This window comes from Nicotiana sylvestris, chromosome 7, assembly GCF_000393655.2.
Source record: "Nicotiana sylvestris chromosome 7, ASM39365v2, whole genome shotgun sequence".
NCBI lineage: Eukaryota > Viridiplantae > Streptophyta > Magnoliopsida > Solanales > Solanaceae > Nicotiana > Nicotiana sylvestris.
In genome coordinates this window covers 56,637,416-56,653,298 of record NC_091063.1, presented here as the reverse complement: position 1 = coordinate 56,653,298, position 15,883 = coordinate 56,637,416, and the positions used below count along the sequence as shown (strand labels likewise).

At 38.3% G+C, this 15,883-nt stretch overlaps 2 protein-coding genes across 4 annotated transcripts; one reads left to right on the top strand and one right to left on the bottom strand.

The window, feature by feature from the left end:
- Positions 1-544: 544 nt before the first annotated feature.
- On the bottom strand, positions 545-4,193 carry LOC104241409 (ribokinase). 3 transcript variants are annotated; one of them, XR_714717.2, is made up of 6 exons: positions 3,443-4,193; positions 2,288-2,473; positions 1,704-1,899; positions 1,492-1,630; positions 966-1,015; positions 545-848 (listed from the first exon to the last, which is right to left on the bottom strand). XR_714717.2 is itself a non-coding variant. In XM_009796345.2 (4 exons), exons 1-4 carry the CDS (start codon positions 4,151-4,153, stop codon positions 1,539-1,541), a joined length of 1,185 nt encoding a protein of 394 aa, XP_009794647.1. In that variant the 5' UTR covers positions 4,154-4,193; the 3' UTR covers positions 1,356-1,538. The 3 variants fall into 3 exon arrangements, 1 of the variants encoding a protein (XP_009794647.1); XR_714718.2 differs by having other exon boundaries at positions 761-848; positions 966-1,007; XM_009796345.2 differs by lacking the exons at positions 545-848; positions 966-1,015 and having other exon boundaries at positions 1,356-1,630.
- A 426-nt stretch (positions 4,194-4,619) lies between these two features.
- Positions 4,620-13,226, top strand: LOC104241408 (peptide methionine sulfoxide reductase B1, chloroplastic). The gene is made up of 5 exons (XM_009796344.2): positions 4,620-5,017; positions 5,737-5,848; positions 12,468-12,533; positions 12,619-12,816; positions 12,917-13,226. Exons 1-5 carry the CDS (start codon positions 4,825-4,827, stop codon positions 12,942-12,944), a joined length of 597 nt encoding a protein of 198 aa, XP_009794646.1. The 5' UTR covers positions 4,620-4,824; the 3' UTR covers positions 12,945-13,226.
- The last annotated feature ends 2,657 nt before the right edge of the window (positions 13,227-15,883 follow it).

Genomic DNA, 15,883 nt, shown 5'->3' with positions numbered 1-15,883 from the left:
GAGGAATATATTTAGCCCTTTTCCGTACAAATATTGACTAACTCTACCCACCAAAGTTTAGGTACAAGGAACACAAAAAACACTCTCGAGAAAAGAAATCTCATTACCATCTGAATGTGCCAAACTTATGATAACGTTTCTTTAATTTTTTGAAGCCTTTACAGGTAGCAGAAGCATATAAATTTGAACATCAAACCCATAAACTGCTAACATTGTCGAAGGAATAACCAAGTCTTGCTCTAAGGAATTGATTTCCATTACTCCATAATCATCTAGTAATAATGTATTTTAACTTGTTAGAAACAGATTGGGAGCTCAAAATTATGTCCCTGAAGAATCTTTAAACTGAAAGTCCGAGATACAACAATGAGCCTGTGTTTGCCTACAATTCCTAAGGCACTAAGATTGATGTGAAGGCACATTTTCCTTTTTCTAGCCTTTTAGGTATGAAAATCTATTGGTAGAATAGCATATTATTTGGACCATCTGACTAAATCAAACTCAAAATTAAACGAAAGCACAAGAATATTAGCAAAATCAGTCGGGAACAAGATGAAGCTCATTTAAACCCTCAACAGCAGTCAAACGTCACTCAAATTTGTCAATCAGTAATGAAAACTCTCAAGTAATAAACACTATGCCCTCTGCTTGGTTAGTTCCCTGGCACAGAGGACACAGCTATGCTAACCGGCTACCTGAAGTTACTCATGGAAAAGGATAGTTTTCTTTTCTTTTGTTTTTTACAAAAGGTAGAATAAGCATTTCAAAGCAGTATCAGATTAGGCATCAGCAGCAAAATATGCAGATTAGTGCTCCTTCCCAAAGTTAACCAGTGATCCATAGCAGTCCTGAATTATATCAGATGCACAAGTATGGTGGCGAAGAGAAGTGGAAAAATGTTTAGCACAGAAAAGAACAAATGAAAAAGGAAAAGTGAATGAGACACAAAGATAGTAATTGATCACCTCTTCATGAAAATAAAAAGTCCGGAACTTCAACTCATTAACCTGAGAAACTTCATTTCAAGAAACAAAAGAAGTCGTGTTACTAATGCGAAGAAATTCTGTCTCAATACCCAGAACTGCAGATTTGAGTGAACCAAATACAACAGGCACATATGACGGATGAGGCAACTTCAGATTTCATTAATGCAAGAGTTTAAGAAAAGTTCAGATTTAATTTGTTGTTCATCTTTCTTCTAAGTTCTAATTTTCAGTTTCAACTTATTTGGGCACCCAAATATATGCCTACATTGTGAAGAAACATTATCATTTCACATAATTGTCAATGTGAAACTTCGTTCAAGTTATCTTTTGAATTTCCTCTCTTGTTCACTTCCTCCCCAGGAGACTGCCTTTTCCAACCGTCTTATCATTTCTTTTTTCTCCTAGATTAGGGTAAAGCACCAATCAATATAATTCTCATACATTCCAATCAGTTGATCTCCCACTAATGTTGTTTTACGCAGGAAAAAGAGAATCTGAAGACTACCTCTTATTTTTATGTACAAGGGCATCGATAAAGGAAACTCTAGGTCTTCAAACTGACTGGAGAAGACTGAAAACTGCTTTCTTCTCAGGCATGCTTGGGATTGCTCCCTTCACTTGAACACATAGAGAAGCTGCTGCAGCTGTAAGTGCAGAAGGCTTTGTCAAATAGGTAGCTAAGAAGCAAAAACTAGGAGAAAGCAGCAGCATACATACCCGCAAATCTCAAACATTCCTTTTTGGATTTCCCCTCAACCAAGGCCACTGCAAAAGCAGATGTAAAAGTGTCACCAGCTCCAGTTGTATCAACGACTTTTGCAGCTTTTATAATGGGCTGCCGCAAGGGTTCCTCTCCTTTGGTGAAAAGAGCAGATCCATTGGAACCAAGCTTAACAAGAACTTCGTTAACTCCCTGGGAGACAAAACAGAATATAAGTATCATCCTACATAATGAAAACTGAGATAACCACAAATTTACAGAATGTCCTGCTGTGTAAGTGCACCAAACCGGAGCACACAAACAACAAAGTGCTAGGCCATCATATTTATGAGGAGAAGAAAAGCCATGTATCAGCTAATTAGACTCACCTAGCAAAAGTACTAACAGGACATTTACATTTTGCAACATCAATAAGGGGGTAACCATAACACCTCAACACAGACTCGGAAAATTTAACTTAGCAAGTTGTTTTGGATTACTGATAAAGTCTAAATCAAAGTGAACCGCTGCAATAACGTGTCCTAAGACTTAGGATGCAAACTTTAGGCAATAAAAACAAAATAGGCATGTTAAAACAAACCATTTCATAGCACTTCTCCACTGCCTTGCTGATTTGGTCGAAACTTTCTGTTGGCATTTTTGTTATGCGAGCCAGCTCGGTTTCATTTGGGCTCAAAATGTCAACAAAACGAAGAAGCTCTAGAGGGATTGGAGAATCCACGCCACCAGCATCTAGAATAACTGGAACATGTGCATTCCTGGCAGCCTGAAGATACCAAGACGTTTAAAGAAGCATATCAATGAAAGACACTTGACACACACACACACACACAAAATATATATATACTTCATCTGTTTCAATATATGACGATGTTTGACTAGACGTGGAGTTCAAGATAGTAATTGCCTAGTGTATTATACTACTGGTAGTAGAAGAAATATTAAAATCACGTTTGAAGAGTTAGTTTCATAAAGAAAATACCATATTAGAGATTAATTTGAATAGCTAGATAAATTTGAACTCTTGAAGGTTGTATTAAATAATACATCAATGGAATAGTACTTTAGTATGTCCCAAAATGAAAAAAGAGTCATAAAATGAATGAGAATAAATCTTCTCTTTTTTCATTTACTAGAACGATATATCATTCCCTTCTCAATACATGATAATCACAATTAAAATTGATAATCTGACAGTGTCCCCTAGTTCATCAAAGGAACCATTAGTAAGGATATCCCACCTACTTGATCTTTTTGTCTCCAAGGCGAATTCTAATTTACGACAAGAAAAAGGTAAGTGAGGAAACACATTATTATGATCTATCTTTCTTTACTTAAATGAGATAATATTTCCTCAAAAGGAGAACCTCCATTTCAGCAAAATAACATAAAAATTAGGATAGCTTAAGAGAAATAGTGAAGAAATATAAATTGAACATTAGTTTGACAGTCCACACACTAATCAAATTTCGCCTAAACGAATCAAGCCTTAGTGAAATCAAAAGTAAATCCAAAAGTCACACCTTTGCAGCTTGGATGCAACTAAAACACATTGTTATAATCTACCTTTCTTTACTTACAGACATAATAATTCATCAAGGATAGCCTCAATTTCATAAAAAAAACATAAAGATTAAGAAATAGTGAAGAAACTTAAATCAACCCCTAGTTTAAGAGTCCACAGACTAATTATATTTTGCTTTAGAGAAATCATAAATAAATCCAAAGCTCAAACCTTTGCAACTTGAATATTAACAAAATCTGGGATTTCCCTTTGGAGCAATACAATCCCTGCATTCCTCACAATCTCCAAATCCTCATCAGATAAATTTTCGGGCCAACAAGACATGTTGGCACCACCAACAATAATAATTGAATTCTGGCCATCGGACTGAAGCATCACAACAGCATGTCCAGTAGGAGCATTAGAAACAGTAGTGAGGTAATCCAAATACACCCCACCATTCTCTAATGCTTCAGTAATCAACTTCCCATGTGCATCTTCACCAACTTGACCAATAAAGAAAGTTGGGTATGAAAGCTTCCCACCACAAACAGCTTGATTTGCACCTTTTCCACCTGCCAATGTTTGACCAGTTTTGGCTGAGATTGTTTCCCCTTCTTTTGGTAATCTTTCAATTTCCACATATATGTCTGCATTGGCTGATCCAACTACTACTAGGGGTGGCTTTGATTCTTTCAAGATTGGTTGATTTGGGTTTTCTGAAGCAAAACAAGATATGGGTTTTACTTTTCTTGATAAGGGGTTGTTGTTATTGTTGACATTACACTGAAAAGGGTAATTGTAAAGATTGTTGCTTTCTGATTTTTTGAGGTTGTTTTGGGCTGTTGGGTGCCAATGCTTTGATTGTAAAGGTGTTGTTAGACCCCTCATATCTTTTTCTTCTTCTTCTTCACTGTGTCTCTCGTGTAGTGTTTGAGTCATTCTTCTGTTCAGGTTTTTGTTATTGACGGAGACGCCACATGTGACAAATAATATTTTATTTTATTCTGATAAAATCACGCTCTCTAAGAATCGTGGATGCTACGGTCTCTGTTGATGGGCTCACTGTTCCACACAAAAGCTTTCGGCCCAGTCCGTCTAATACTTGAGTAAAGCCCATTGGAACTTTCAGTTAACGTGGCTAGAGATAAACCTCTATTTTGGCTAGCACCACTAGTCAATACAAGGCATATTCAGCTACACTCGAGTTCACGATCAAAACCTAGTCATTACCAGTCTGATTGCAGATCAGAGGCAGATCTAAAGTTACTAGTTAGTCAACAAGAAATGTTGCAAAAATAATAAATAGATCAATTTAATAAATGATTTAAACTTTTTAATTAGGTGATTGCACAAGATAAGGAGCCATTCCTCCGTTAATAGACGTTACACTGGTCAATTCCAGATTAATCAAAGGATGGGATGGGAGATACAAAAGAAAACATCCAGGTAAATCTAAGGTGGAAAGAATATGATATTCAATACTTCAACGGCTTAAGATGATGAAATCATAATCTGTCCATGGGCGTGAGGAGCATTGGAATATATCCTTTGTGAATACTAGAAATTGCCAGCATTTTTCTTCCTTTTCAAGAATCAGTTTAATTTGGTACATGTCCATGGCTTCTCGGACTATACCAAGCTCATTGAGCTCAGCTGTGAATTTTTCATCAAAATCCCAAATTACTAGCAAGCCATTGTCTTGCGTAACTTTTGGAGCGCTAAACAGACCCAGAAGCAGAATTTCTGTCTCAATTCGTGCGATGGGCTCCTCAGCTTCTTCTCAAAAACCAGACAGTGCTCAAGGTCTCTCTCTCTCTCTCTCTCTCTCTCTCTCTCTCTCTCTCTCTCTCTCTCTCTCTCTCTCTCTCTCTTTATTTATAATTTGTAAAAAGTTAAAATCATTGTTTCATTTTGATCATATTATGGCTAGTTCATGCGGAAGATAGTGAAGGGACTCTATTTTACTAAGTATTTTAAAGCGTAGGATAGAATTAATAGCTTAGGCAAATTGGAATTTACTTTTGATTATGATGAATAGTGATAGGATGTCCCATTTTTCCTATTTGTATGGGGAGCTATATATGGAATCGAGGTTGTATTTAGAAATGATTTGCCATGGAAGCAAAAGTTAGAATATGAAAAACTTGAAAGGTTCAGAAGAACTTGAAAGGTTCAGTCTTTGGTTCTTTCGTTCTAAGCCTGTTATTATTTCTTTTAGATTCTGATGTCATTTTGCAGAATTTGTACCAAGTTAAATTGGAAATTGAAGTTTTACTGGGTAATAGCAGTTGGTATATGCCGTTTTAACTAGAAAAACTCGATGTTACTTGGATAAGATTAATGGAATGCTTAGGATATTTGACTTTTGTAAAGTAGTCTCAAAATGGTTTGGCATAAAATAAGCTTTGTGAGGCATCTTTGTCTAAGCATCTTGTATGATGTTGTTGAAATAGTTAAAGCACGTGGCTTTCAGAAGTGAGAATCATCTTACCATGATACATAAAATGCACATCATTATGCAGGGGCCAGCAAAGTAGGTTATAGCTCTGTAAGCGATGAGGAGTGGAGGAAGCAGCTAACAAATGAACAATTTTACATTACACGGCAAAAGGGTACAGAACGGGCATTCACTGGGTATGTCTGTTCCTTTTATGTCGCAGTGTATGTTTTGCCTGTTGCTTGTTAGTAGACTTCAATAATACAGGAATGCTCTCTCAAGGAACCATCAGTATCTGAATATTGATTGTCAAGTACTCTGATGCTACCATTGTGTCGATGATTGCTCTACATTTGCAATTGAGGGGAAGGAGGTTGGTTAATTGGGGAATTAGGTTTTAGAAGAAAAAGCTGTCTTGGGTATGTAGATGTGATTTTGCCACAGAATTTTTGTAAAAGGTTGACTACTTGGTCGTGGGATATTCCAATTTTCTACCCAAAAATCTTGGCTTTCAAGATTCAACTAACTGGAAACAACCTTTGGCAAAGCTTCTTAGATCTTTTACAAAAATAAAACTATCTGCTGATTTGTTTAAGCCTTGCATTTGGACCCGTCACCTCTAGAACCTTGAACTTTGATATCATCGTGCAGTGAACTGTGTTGAATAGAGTACTGGGACCAGTAACACATACTTAATTTTCTCTTTTTTTCCCCCTTGCTGTTATTTTACACACTGAGGGAATAGGGAAACAAGTCTGAGAGAATCAGCATACTGAGTTATATGTCTCTTGAATCTTACTAAAGCAAGAGTCAGGAACTAAACGATATCTTATAGTCTATACTATAGCATCTTTCCCCTAATTGATTTCAACCGTGAGTTCAGAACTCAACACTAAATGTGCTGGGGTTATTGACGCAGACATGGTTAATTGGAATGTCTAAACATTATATGCGCAGACAACCATCTAAGTTCTGTCCAATTATGGTCCATATTTTATTAAAGGATATATAGCATGATTGTATCGGTTATGGAATAGATCTAACTGCATTGCTGCTTTTTGTTAAGTTGGCTGATTATCAACCATGATTAGTGGTGGCAAAATGGTTAAAAGAAAATAGTTAACCACCCATATTATCCACTAAAAAATTGACTGGATAATGAACTTTTTTAAAAACGGGTCAAATATGGATAAGCACCATATTATCCATTTAGAAAATGGTTAACCAATGGGTAGCCAATGGATAACCAATGAGTTTAACTTTTACATTTGTAAAGTCTCAAATTGGAGGTTCCGCAAGTTTGGGAGACTAGGAATTCTCCCAAAAGTGATCATATTCAAGAAGTCATGGATAATATGGTTACCCATATTATCCGTCGGTTAACCCGTTTTTAATCCGTATAAAATATGAGTTGGGTTGGATAATTTATTCATTTTTTCACTATCCATTTTCGCCCCGAACCATACCCGACCCGCCCTTTTGCCATTCCTAGCCATGATCGAAGAGATTAGGAGCAGAAGAAAAATGAAGACAGAGCAAGGAGAAATTGATAGCTTCTAGAATAATCTGATCAACATGCAATTACAGAAAATGAAGCTCTACCTAAATATATATTGTAGCTAGCAATATATAAAACTAATTAACCGACTAAATTAATCAACTAACTAACTACAATGTACAGTTGTCCCCAGCTAGTGTCCAGCTCGCATCAGTGCACTGTAGTGCATCTATCTAGTTCCTTACATCCTCCTCAAGCGAGGAGAGATGAAGATATTCTTCATTCCTAGCTTGGATAGAAGATAAGAGTGTTGAGCAATAGGAAGGCCCTTAGTCAAGATGTCAGCTTGTTGTTCTGATAATGGCACATAGAGCGTGTCCACCAGGCCTTGATGAATCTTTTCCCGAATGAAGTGACAATCAATGTCTATATGCTTAGTCCACTCGTGGAACACAAGATTAGCAGCAATCTGTATGGCAGACTTGCTGTCACTGTGCATTGGAATAGGCAGATGTAAGGAAACTCCCAATTCGTTGTATAGACCTATGAGCCAAACAATCTCTACAACAGTGGTTGCAAGACTCCTCTATTCAGTTTCAGCTGAGCTTCTAGAAATGGTTGCCTGCTTCTTGGACCTCCAAGAGATGAGAGAGTCTCCAAATTTGATCAAGTAGCCAGTAAGATTTTCTGGTGTTAGGGCAGGAGGCACAAAAGGCCTGAAGTGAAGGAGAGCTGTGAGATGACATAAGGATACCAAGGCCAGGAACCTGTTTGACATACCTCACTACCCTGACTGCTGCTTCCATGTGAGAGGCTTTAGGATCATGCATAAATTGGCTCAGACATTGCACAGCAAAAGCAATGTCTAGCCTAGTGATGGTCAAGTAAAGCAGTCTACCTATATGTCTTTGATAGCTGCTAGGATCCTCTAGTGGTCGATCAGAGGATGAGCCAACACGAGCATCAAATTCACTACTGGTAAGCTTCTGGTTCAACTCCACTGGCGCACCAAGTGGTCGAGCACCTTCTAACCCCATGTCTAAGATTAATTCCAGAGAATATTTGCTTTGGTGCGTTGGTGCATCAGAATACCTTCATTACTGCTGGCAAATTCTATCCCCAATATATACATGAGTTCACCTAGATCCTTGATTTTGAAATTGTTCTGCGGAACAACCTTTGTGGCATTGATGAGCTCAAGATCATTTCCAGTGATTAAGAGAGCATCAACATAAACCAGAATCACTACCAACTTGCTGCCTGATTTTTTGGTGAGCAAAGAATAGTCCAAATGACTTTGTGTATAACCAGAAGCGGTCAATGTTGAGATCAACTTGATGTTCCATTGCCTGGATGCTTGTTTAAGCCCATAGAGGTACTTGTAACCTGCAAACTTTATGTTTGCCGACCTTAGAACTGAAACCTTGAGGAAGGTCCATGTATACCTCCTCATGTAAATCACCTTGGAAGAAGGCATTATAAACATCCATTTGGTATAAGGTCCAACCTTCAACTGCAGCTAAAGAAACAACTGCTCTAACAATGACCATTTAGGAGAGAATGTTTCTTGATAACCAATTCCCTCATTTTGATTGTAGCCCTTGGCCACTAACCTTGCTTTAAATTTTTCCACTCCACCATTTTCCTTATACTTAATTTTGTATACCCATTTACACCCTATGGCCTTCTTCCTTTTAGGTAGTGCTACAACTTCTCAAGTCTTGTTTTCTTCTAATGCTTGTATCTCAGCTTTCATTGCTTCTATCCACTTGCTATCTTTGGCAGCCTCCCGATATGATCTGGGCTCAATGATGCTTGAGACATGTGCCACAAAGTTTTGGTAAGGCTTGGACAGATGATCATAGCGGACCACCGTTGAAATAGGATAAAGGCATGTGTTTGCCACTGTCTTTCCCTTTCCTTGAGTTACATACTCCTTGAGCCAGATGGGAGGCTTACTGACTCTCCCTGATTGCCTGACTGCATTCTGTATGGGCTCGATATTAACAAGTTGCTCCTGAGAAATGGAAGCTGAAGACTGAATATGTGTATCTTGAGTTGGTGAAAGAGAGTCTGCCATGGGCAAGACATCCTGATGCTGCACTTGTTGCTCGATGGGTCAGAGCGATGACCCTGTCTACCTCCATCTCAGGTTCCCTCAATACATGTGATTGCTGTCCTGGATTAAATAGCAAGCAGTCTGGGCTGGAAGGAACAATTTGTGTAGGGGTTGGTGTAGGAATGTGATGCAGAGAACTATCAGGCTAATTAATAGGACTCAGATGTTGGAAAGGGTGGATGTCCTCATGAAATGTGACATCTTTACTAACAAAACTAGATTTGTTAGCTATATCATACAGCTTATACCCCTTTTGATTTGCAGCATATCCTAGTCAAACAGATTTGATTGCTCTTGGGGCAAATTTATCCTTCTTTCTGACATCTGTGGCATGATAGAGACATCCTATAACTCTTATGTGCTGCAAAGAAGGTACTTTCCCATAGACAAGCTCATAAGGAGGCTTGTTGTCCAGTGCTACAGATGGAAACCTATTAATAATATACACAGCCCCAATGATGCATTCACCCCAAAATCTGATAGGTAAGTGTCCCTGAATTCTTATTGCTCTAGCTGTTTCTAATATATGTTTGTGCCTTCGCTCAACCACTCCATTTTGTTGTGGAGTGTAAGGGCTAAAGCTTTGATGAACAATTCCATTGGTTTTGAACAAATCACAACAATTGAAGTTGAAGAATTCTGAGCTATTGTCAGATCTAAACACCTTAATTTTCTGACCAAATTGAGTAGCCACCATCACAGTAAAATCCTTCAATAAAACTACAACATTAGATTTAAGGTGCAGAAAATAAACCCAAGTCCATCTAGAGTAGTCATCAACCAATGTCAGAAAATACCTCATTCCATTATGTGTTGGCACCTTATAAGGGCCCCATTCATCCATATGTAAGAGAGCAAACATACTATCTGCCTTACAACAACAACAACAACAACAACCCAGTGGAATCCCACAAGTGGGGTATGGGGAGGGTAGTGTGTACGCAGACCTTACACCTACTCCGAAGTACTCCTTCGGAGTAGGGAGGTTGTTTCCAACTATTTGCCTTGCTACTACTAATTGGAAATGGAACTCTTGTTTGTCTTGGTAAAGGACATACTTCACAATGAGTAATACAAAACTTCTCACTATTCTGGAAAGTGGTGAACTTCCTAAGAACAGACATGGGAACATGACCCATTCTCTTATGCCAGAGTTCTGTAGGTACACTGCTTATTGCTGCCATAGACTTCATATCTTCAAACTGAACTGTCTTATTTTGTGAACACAGAACATACAGCCCATCTACCTCTCTACCAATCTCCTTCACCCTCCTAGTGAAGAGATCCTGAAACAATAAAAAACCAGGAAAGAATGTGATGTAACAGTTAAGATCTCTTATCACTTTTGATACAGACATGGGATTGAATTTAAAAGATGGCACACACAACACATCTTTGAGGACTTCACCTCCTGTCAATGAGCAATTTCCAATCTGAGAGACACCTGCTGAATCACCAGTTGGAAGTTGCACCTGTCCAGAATTTGCAACTGCAGGATTTGTAACTCATACACCAGTGTTCAACATGGATTTACCACCAACCATGTGGTTAGTTGCCCCATAATCCACAATCCATTTCAAGTTAGTTAATGCAGAAAATAAAGGTTTACCTGCCAAGTTTACACTTGCATCACACATGCTTGCCTTCTTTAACACGGTTAAGATTTGACTGTATTGTTCCTTAGTGAAGAATGGTGCTACTGGTGTATTCATGTGACCAGCTGACTGCTGACCATAATCTCCCCTTCACCAAGTTGACCTTCTTTTTTCCTTTGAAATCAGCTGGATATCCTATCACCTTATAGCAGTTCTCTTTCGTGTGGCCTTTGATTTGACAAATCTCACATTTCATCAGCTTGAAGCAATTGTCTCTGTTGTGTCCTTTCATGTTACAGTAGTCACAGTACATATTGTAATTTTTTCTATTCCTTTGTCCCATTCCCGCGTCCTTTTGCTGTGAATAAGGCTGTTGGTTCAGTACCATTTCCCTCCAAATTTAGCATTCTAGAAGTTGCTTTCTGACTCTCATCTTGAACCAGCATAGCATATGCTTGATTTACACTAGGAGTTGGTATCATCATAAGTATTTGACTCCTTGCTTGGCTATAGGAGTCATTAAGTCCCATTAGGAATTGTAGTAACCTCTGGTTTCGTAGATGAACCACATACTCCTTAGATTCTTCACAATTACAAGAAGGAAAAGCAACTATTGAATCCATTTCATTCCAAAGGTCTTTCATTTTTTAGTAGTAGACAGAAATAGGTGAAACACCTTGTGTTAGTGTACAAATTGCTCGAAGCAAATGATAGATTCTCGTCAAGTTAACTTTGTCAAATCTTTCCTGAAGATCATTCCAGACATGAAATGCATTTGAACTATAGAGAATTCCACCGAGTAAATTTGCACTTACATTGCTGGTAAGCCACGAAATCACCATTGCATTACAGCGATCCCACTGTTTCACCGGATCTCCTCTGTAATCTTCACATCGCACTGAGCCATCTATGAAACCTAGCTTGTTCTTCACTAGCAAAACCACTTTCATGGCTCGACTCCACAACGAGTAGTTCTCCATTCTGACCAGCTGAACTCCAATTTGAACGGCTCCAGGAGTGTCGTCGGCACCAACGAATAAATGATGATTGTGGTCAATCACCACCGAGCTACAGCCAGTGACTCCGCTTGAAGTATCACTCATATTTTCAGTAACTATGTCTTCAATTGCCATTGAATTCGAAAAATGAGGGTTTGCTTGCTACCCTATTTCTGAATTCCTCGTTTTTCACTGTCAATTCTGTGAAAAATCCCTCAATTCAGTAGCTAGTTAGCTCTGATACCATGTTAAGTTGGCTGATTATCAGTCGTGATCGAAGAGATTAGGAGCATAAGAAGAATGAAGACAGAGCAAGGAGAAATCGATAGCTTCTAGAATAATCTGATACAGAAAATGAAGCTCTACCTAAATATCTACTATAGCTAGCAATATATACAACTAACTAATCGACTAAATTAATCAACTAACTAACTACAATGTACAGTTGTCCCCAGCTAGTGTCCAGCTCAGCATTAGTGCACTGTAGTGCATCTATCTAGTTCCTTTACACTTTTGCCTATAGGTTGAGATGGCAAACATGCTGCTATAAATGTGTGTTTTTTTTGCGGCCTGTTTTACTGATCTCTTCTTTGTTCTTGTTTTCAGGGAGTACTGGAACACCAAAACCCCTGGAACATATCATTGTGTCTGCTGTGACACTCTTTTGTTTGAGTATGTATTCTCCTTGTATTTGATTAGTTGCTCAATTTCTTTAAGCAAACCATTCTTAATACTTTTGTTACCATGTGATATGCAGATCTTCTACCAAATTTGACAGTGGGACTGGGTGGCCATCTTATTACCAACCTGTAGACAACAATGTGAAGTCAAAGATGGACTTGTCTATCATTTTCATGCCTCGTCAAGAAGTTGTATGTGCAGTTTGCGATGCTCATCTTGGACATGTATTTGATGATGGCCCTCCGCCTACTGGAAAGCGTTACTGCATCAATAGGTACATTACTTCCTTTAATGTGGGCTGTCCTCTTCTTTCATTGCTGCAAACTTTCTCTCTAATGTTTCTTCGAGATTTACGACTTATTTTATATGTGCAGTGCTGCCCTGAAATTGAAGCCAAAGTAGAAATGTATTGTTGATTTCATGACGAAGTGAAGATATCAAGCTGCAGAATTCTTCTAATGCAGGAAAAATTGTTGTTTCTTATATTTTGAACTTGAGGGTTTCTTCTGTGTGATATGCTGAGTACATTTCTGATGATATGTTCACATATTATATAAGAGTGTAAAATATACACTGTTTCTGCACACACTACGTAAATGTCTTACATGTTCATAGATTTTATTGGTTCTTGTGATGTTTGTAATATTCAATTTGGAATAAGTACAGTTTTCTGGTGTTTGGTTATATTTGGGCAAAGGTTATATTATAGGCTATCCGCGATATCTATGGTTAAACTTAAACACCATGCATTTTCTCAACAAACTAGGTTTAAGCCTAATTTAGCTTGCTAGTATACCTTAATTAGTGGCGGAGCCACATTGAACAAAGGGGTGTCAAGTGATACCCTTCGCCGGGAAATTACATTATATTGCTAGATAATTTTTTTTTTATGTATATTTACTATGCTAGATAATTTTTTTGTATGTATATTTACTATACTTTGACTCCCCTTGACTTTTGGATGTATCTAATTATTTATATTTTGACAGTCCTTGATAAAAATTCTGGCTCTGCCCTTAACATATTATGCTTTAAGCTCTTAACAAGTTCACGTCTGCGCCTTTAGAAGCTGCCTCCCACCCTTTCCTACGATATTTCATTATTTTGAAACTCATTCTAAGAGTATGTAAAATGTCAGTAAGTTTTCATTTACAGTCGCCTACTCCAATTTACTGGAATTCTGTATTCTCGTTACCAAGCTGATGCTTCCTTTTCATGATTTATCATTTTCCTCGCAATGTGAAAAAAAACGCACAAGTAAAATTTTCAACACACACATTCTATTCAAATGAGCCAAGAATATAGCAAAGAGTCTTTTCATAAACGGAAAAAGCTATATTTACTTCTCTACTTTTAAAAATTGTTTGAATATATCCTCTGTTTAAGTATTCCTTTGTATATATCCCTCATAGTTATACTTTTGAACAAATTTACCCCTCCGACTGACGAAAATCCGAGCTCACCAATTAAATGGACACGTGAAGGCCAAACACGTGTGTAAACACGTGGGTTAAATAAATCAACAAAATGTACATACAATTCAAATGAAGTTCATAATGATGTTTTTGTATTTTATATATATGTGTCTGTGTGTGTGAAAAATATTTAAATTATGATGTTGTTTTCTTTTGACTTTGTTTACCTTAAAATCGGATAACAATTGAATTTATACGCGGTTTTAAGGACACGCGATATAAACTTGGCACAAATTAAGAAGAATAAATTAATATTGATATTGACTATGAAAGAATAAATGCAAATCACAGCAATTGAACAGCCTTGGCCATCGAGTTTGTCACCCTTAAACCAAATATGTTTCAACTGGCTTATGAACAGAATAACAAGATAATGAAAGCTAGAAAATGACAGTATATTGCTTTGTATTGCATGAATATGATGTGGTTTACAAATGATCAGACCCCCCTTTATATAGTAGGGGAGACCTACTCCTGATACAATTCTATATGAGGTAAGAAATCCCATGATTGGCCAATTAATCGGCCTCTTCTTGATACGTGTCGGGATTCGCGCTGTGGTTTTTGCTCGATTGCAGATATTTCGGCTTTCCGTTATTTGACTCGATAAGCTTCCCTCGATCTTTATCTTGTTCGGTTTCGATCTTGGTCGATCTCGATCTTGATCGGTCTCAGGGCCACGAGCTCGACAACCTAACTTTGCATTATGGTTCGATATAACTCGAGGCTGAACCTTAGTCCATCATGTTCTAGTCTCGATTAGTCATACAAAAGGGCAAACCCGATTTTGACTGTATACAGATAGTCCCCTCTTTTTTCGGAGAGAAGATGACAAGAAACAATATGAATTTCTGGGTTCCATCTCGGCGGGTTTGTAACGTAAGCGACGAACATCACTGATATGCCCAATCATGACATAAGAAATGACTCGAAATGTCCTGTTGGTCCAGTTACCAAGGCATTAAATGCCTGTCAATTGCTGGTCGGCCACCATGAGTTCTGAACCGTCACTGCAAGCTATAAGTATCGTAACCTTCCTCTATTTAAACGTTACGTTCAAAGTTTCTCCCATTCTTGCTTCACTTCAAAGATTTCTTCACTTTACAAATTTTGCACCCAATTTTCTTGAACTTTTAGCAAAACCACATACCATCCTTGTTCCTTTTTCTTCTGCCCTATAATGGCAAAGACTTCCAAAATAGTACCACAAAAGGAGGCCGCCTCTTCTTCACGGCCCACCGGCGACAGAGCAACGGCGGATTATCCCCTTGAGGATTTCGTTCCGGAAGGGTGTCCTACTGTCGTCGATTTTAGGATTGAAAATACCTCCTCAGTACCCAGTCGATATGAACCAGTCTCAAGGTATATATATGCACGATAACTGATGATCTCCTTCCTAGAGTTAAAGAGGATTGCCACTAGGTTTATAAACATATTGTGGTACCTTTGCCCGAGGAGTCGATCACTACCCACGTGGAGTGTTTCCTAAGTGTTTACACTTACCCTTTCACGTTGGGTCCCTTAGACCTTATCATCTTCGCCTTCTGCAAGAGGTATGACGTGACCCTCAGCCAAATCCATCCCTCCTTCTGGAGAACAGTGATTCTCCTCCGATTCTTCTTGAGCAAAATCGAGGGATGCCCGTTCACCCTCGATCACCTTATGTGTCTTTACAGTTCCTGACTCTATCGAGGAGGGTTGATGAACCTTGCTCATCGGTCCATCAAGGCCCCATTCTCGAGCATAGACGAGGTTGGATGGGCCGATTTGTCCGAATAAGGACTTCGGACCTGATCCCTGCTGAAGATATGTCGTTTCCTGGAAAATGGAACACTAATTGTAAACATTACTTCGCCTTGAATGTCC

Coding starts and splice junctions, on each gene's coding strand:
- LOC104241409 (XM_009796345.2), bottom strand. CDS start 4,153: ATGACTCAAACACTACACGAGAGACACAGTGAAGAAGAAGAAGAAAAA. Junction 2,474..3,442: donor TTAATATTCAAGTTGCAAAG/GTTTGAGCTTTG, acceptor TGGTATCTTCAG/GCTGCCAGGAATGCACATGT. Junction 1,900..2,287: donor TGGAGAAGTGCTATGAAATG/GTTTGTTTTAAC, acceptor TTTGTCTCCCAG/GGAGTTAACGAAGTTCTTGT.
- LOC104241408 (XM_009796344.2), top strand. CDS start 4,825: ATGTCCATGGCTTCTCGGACTATACCAAGCTCATTGAGCTCAGCTGTG. Junction 5,018..5,736: donor AAAACCAGACAGTGCTCAAG/GTCTCTCTCTCT, acceptor ATCATTATGCAG/GGGCCAGCAAAGTAGGTTAT. Junction 5,849..12,467: donor ACAGAACGGGCATTCACTGG/GTATGTCTGTTC, acceptor TCTTGTTTTCAG/GGAGTACTGGAACACCAAAA.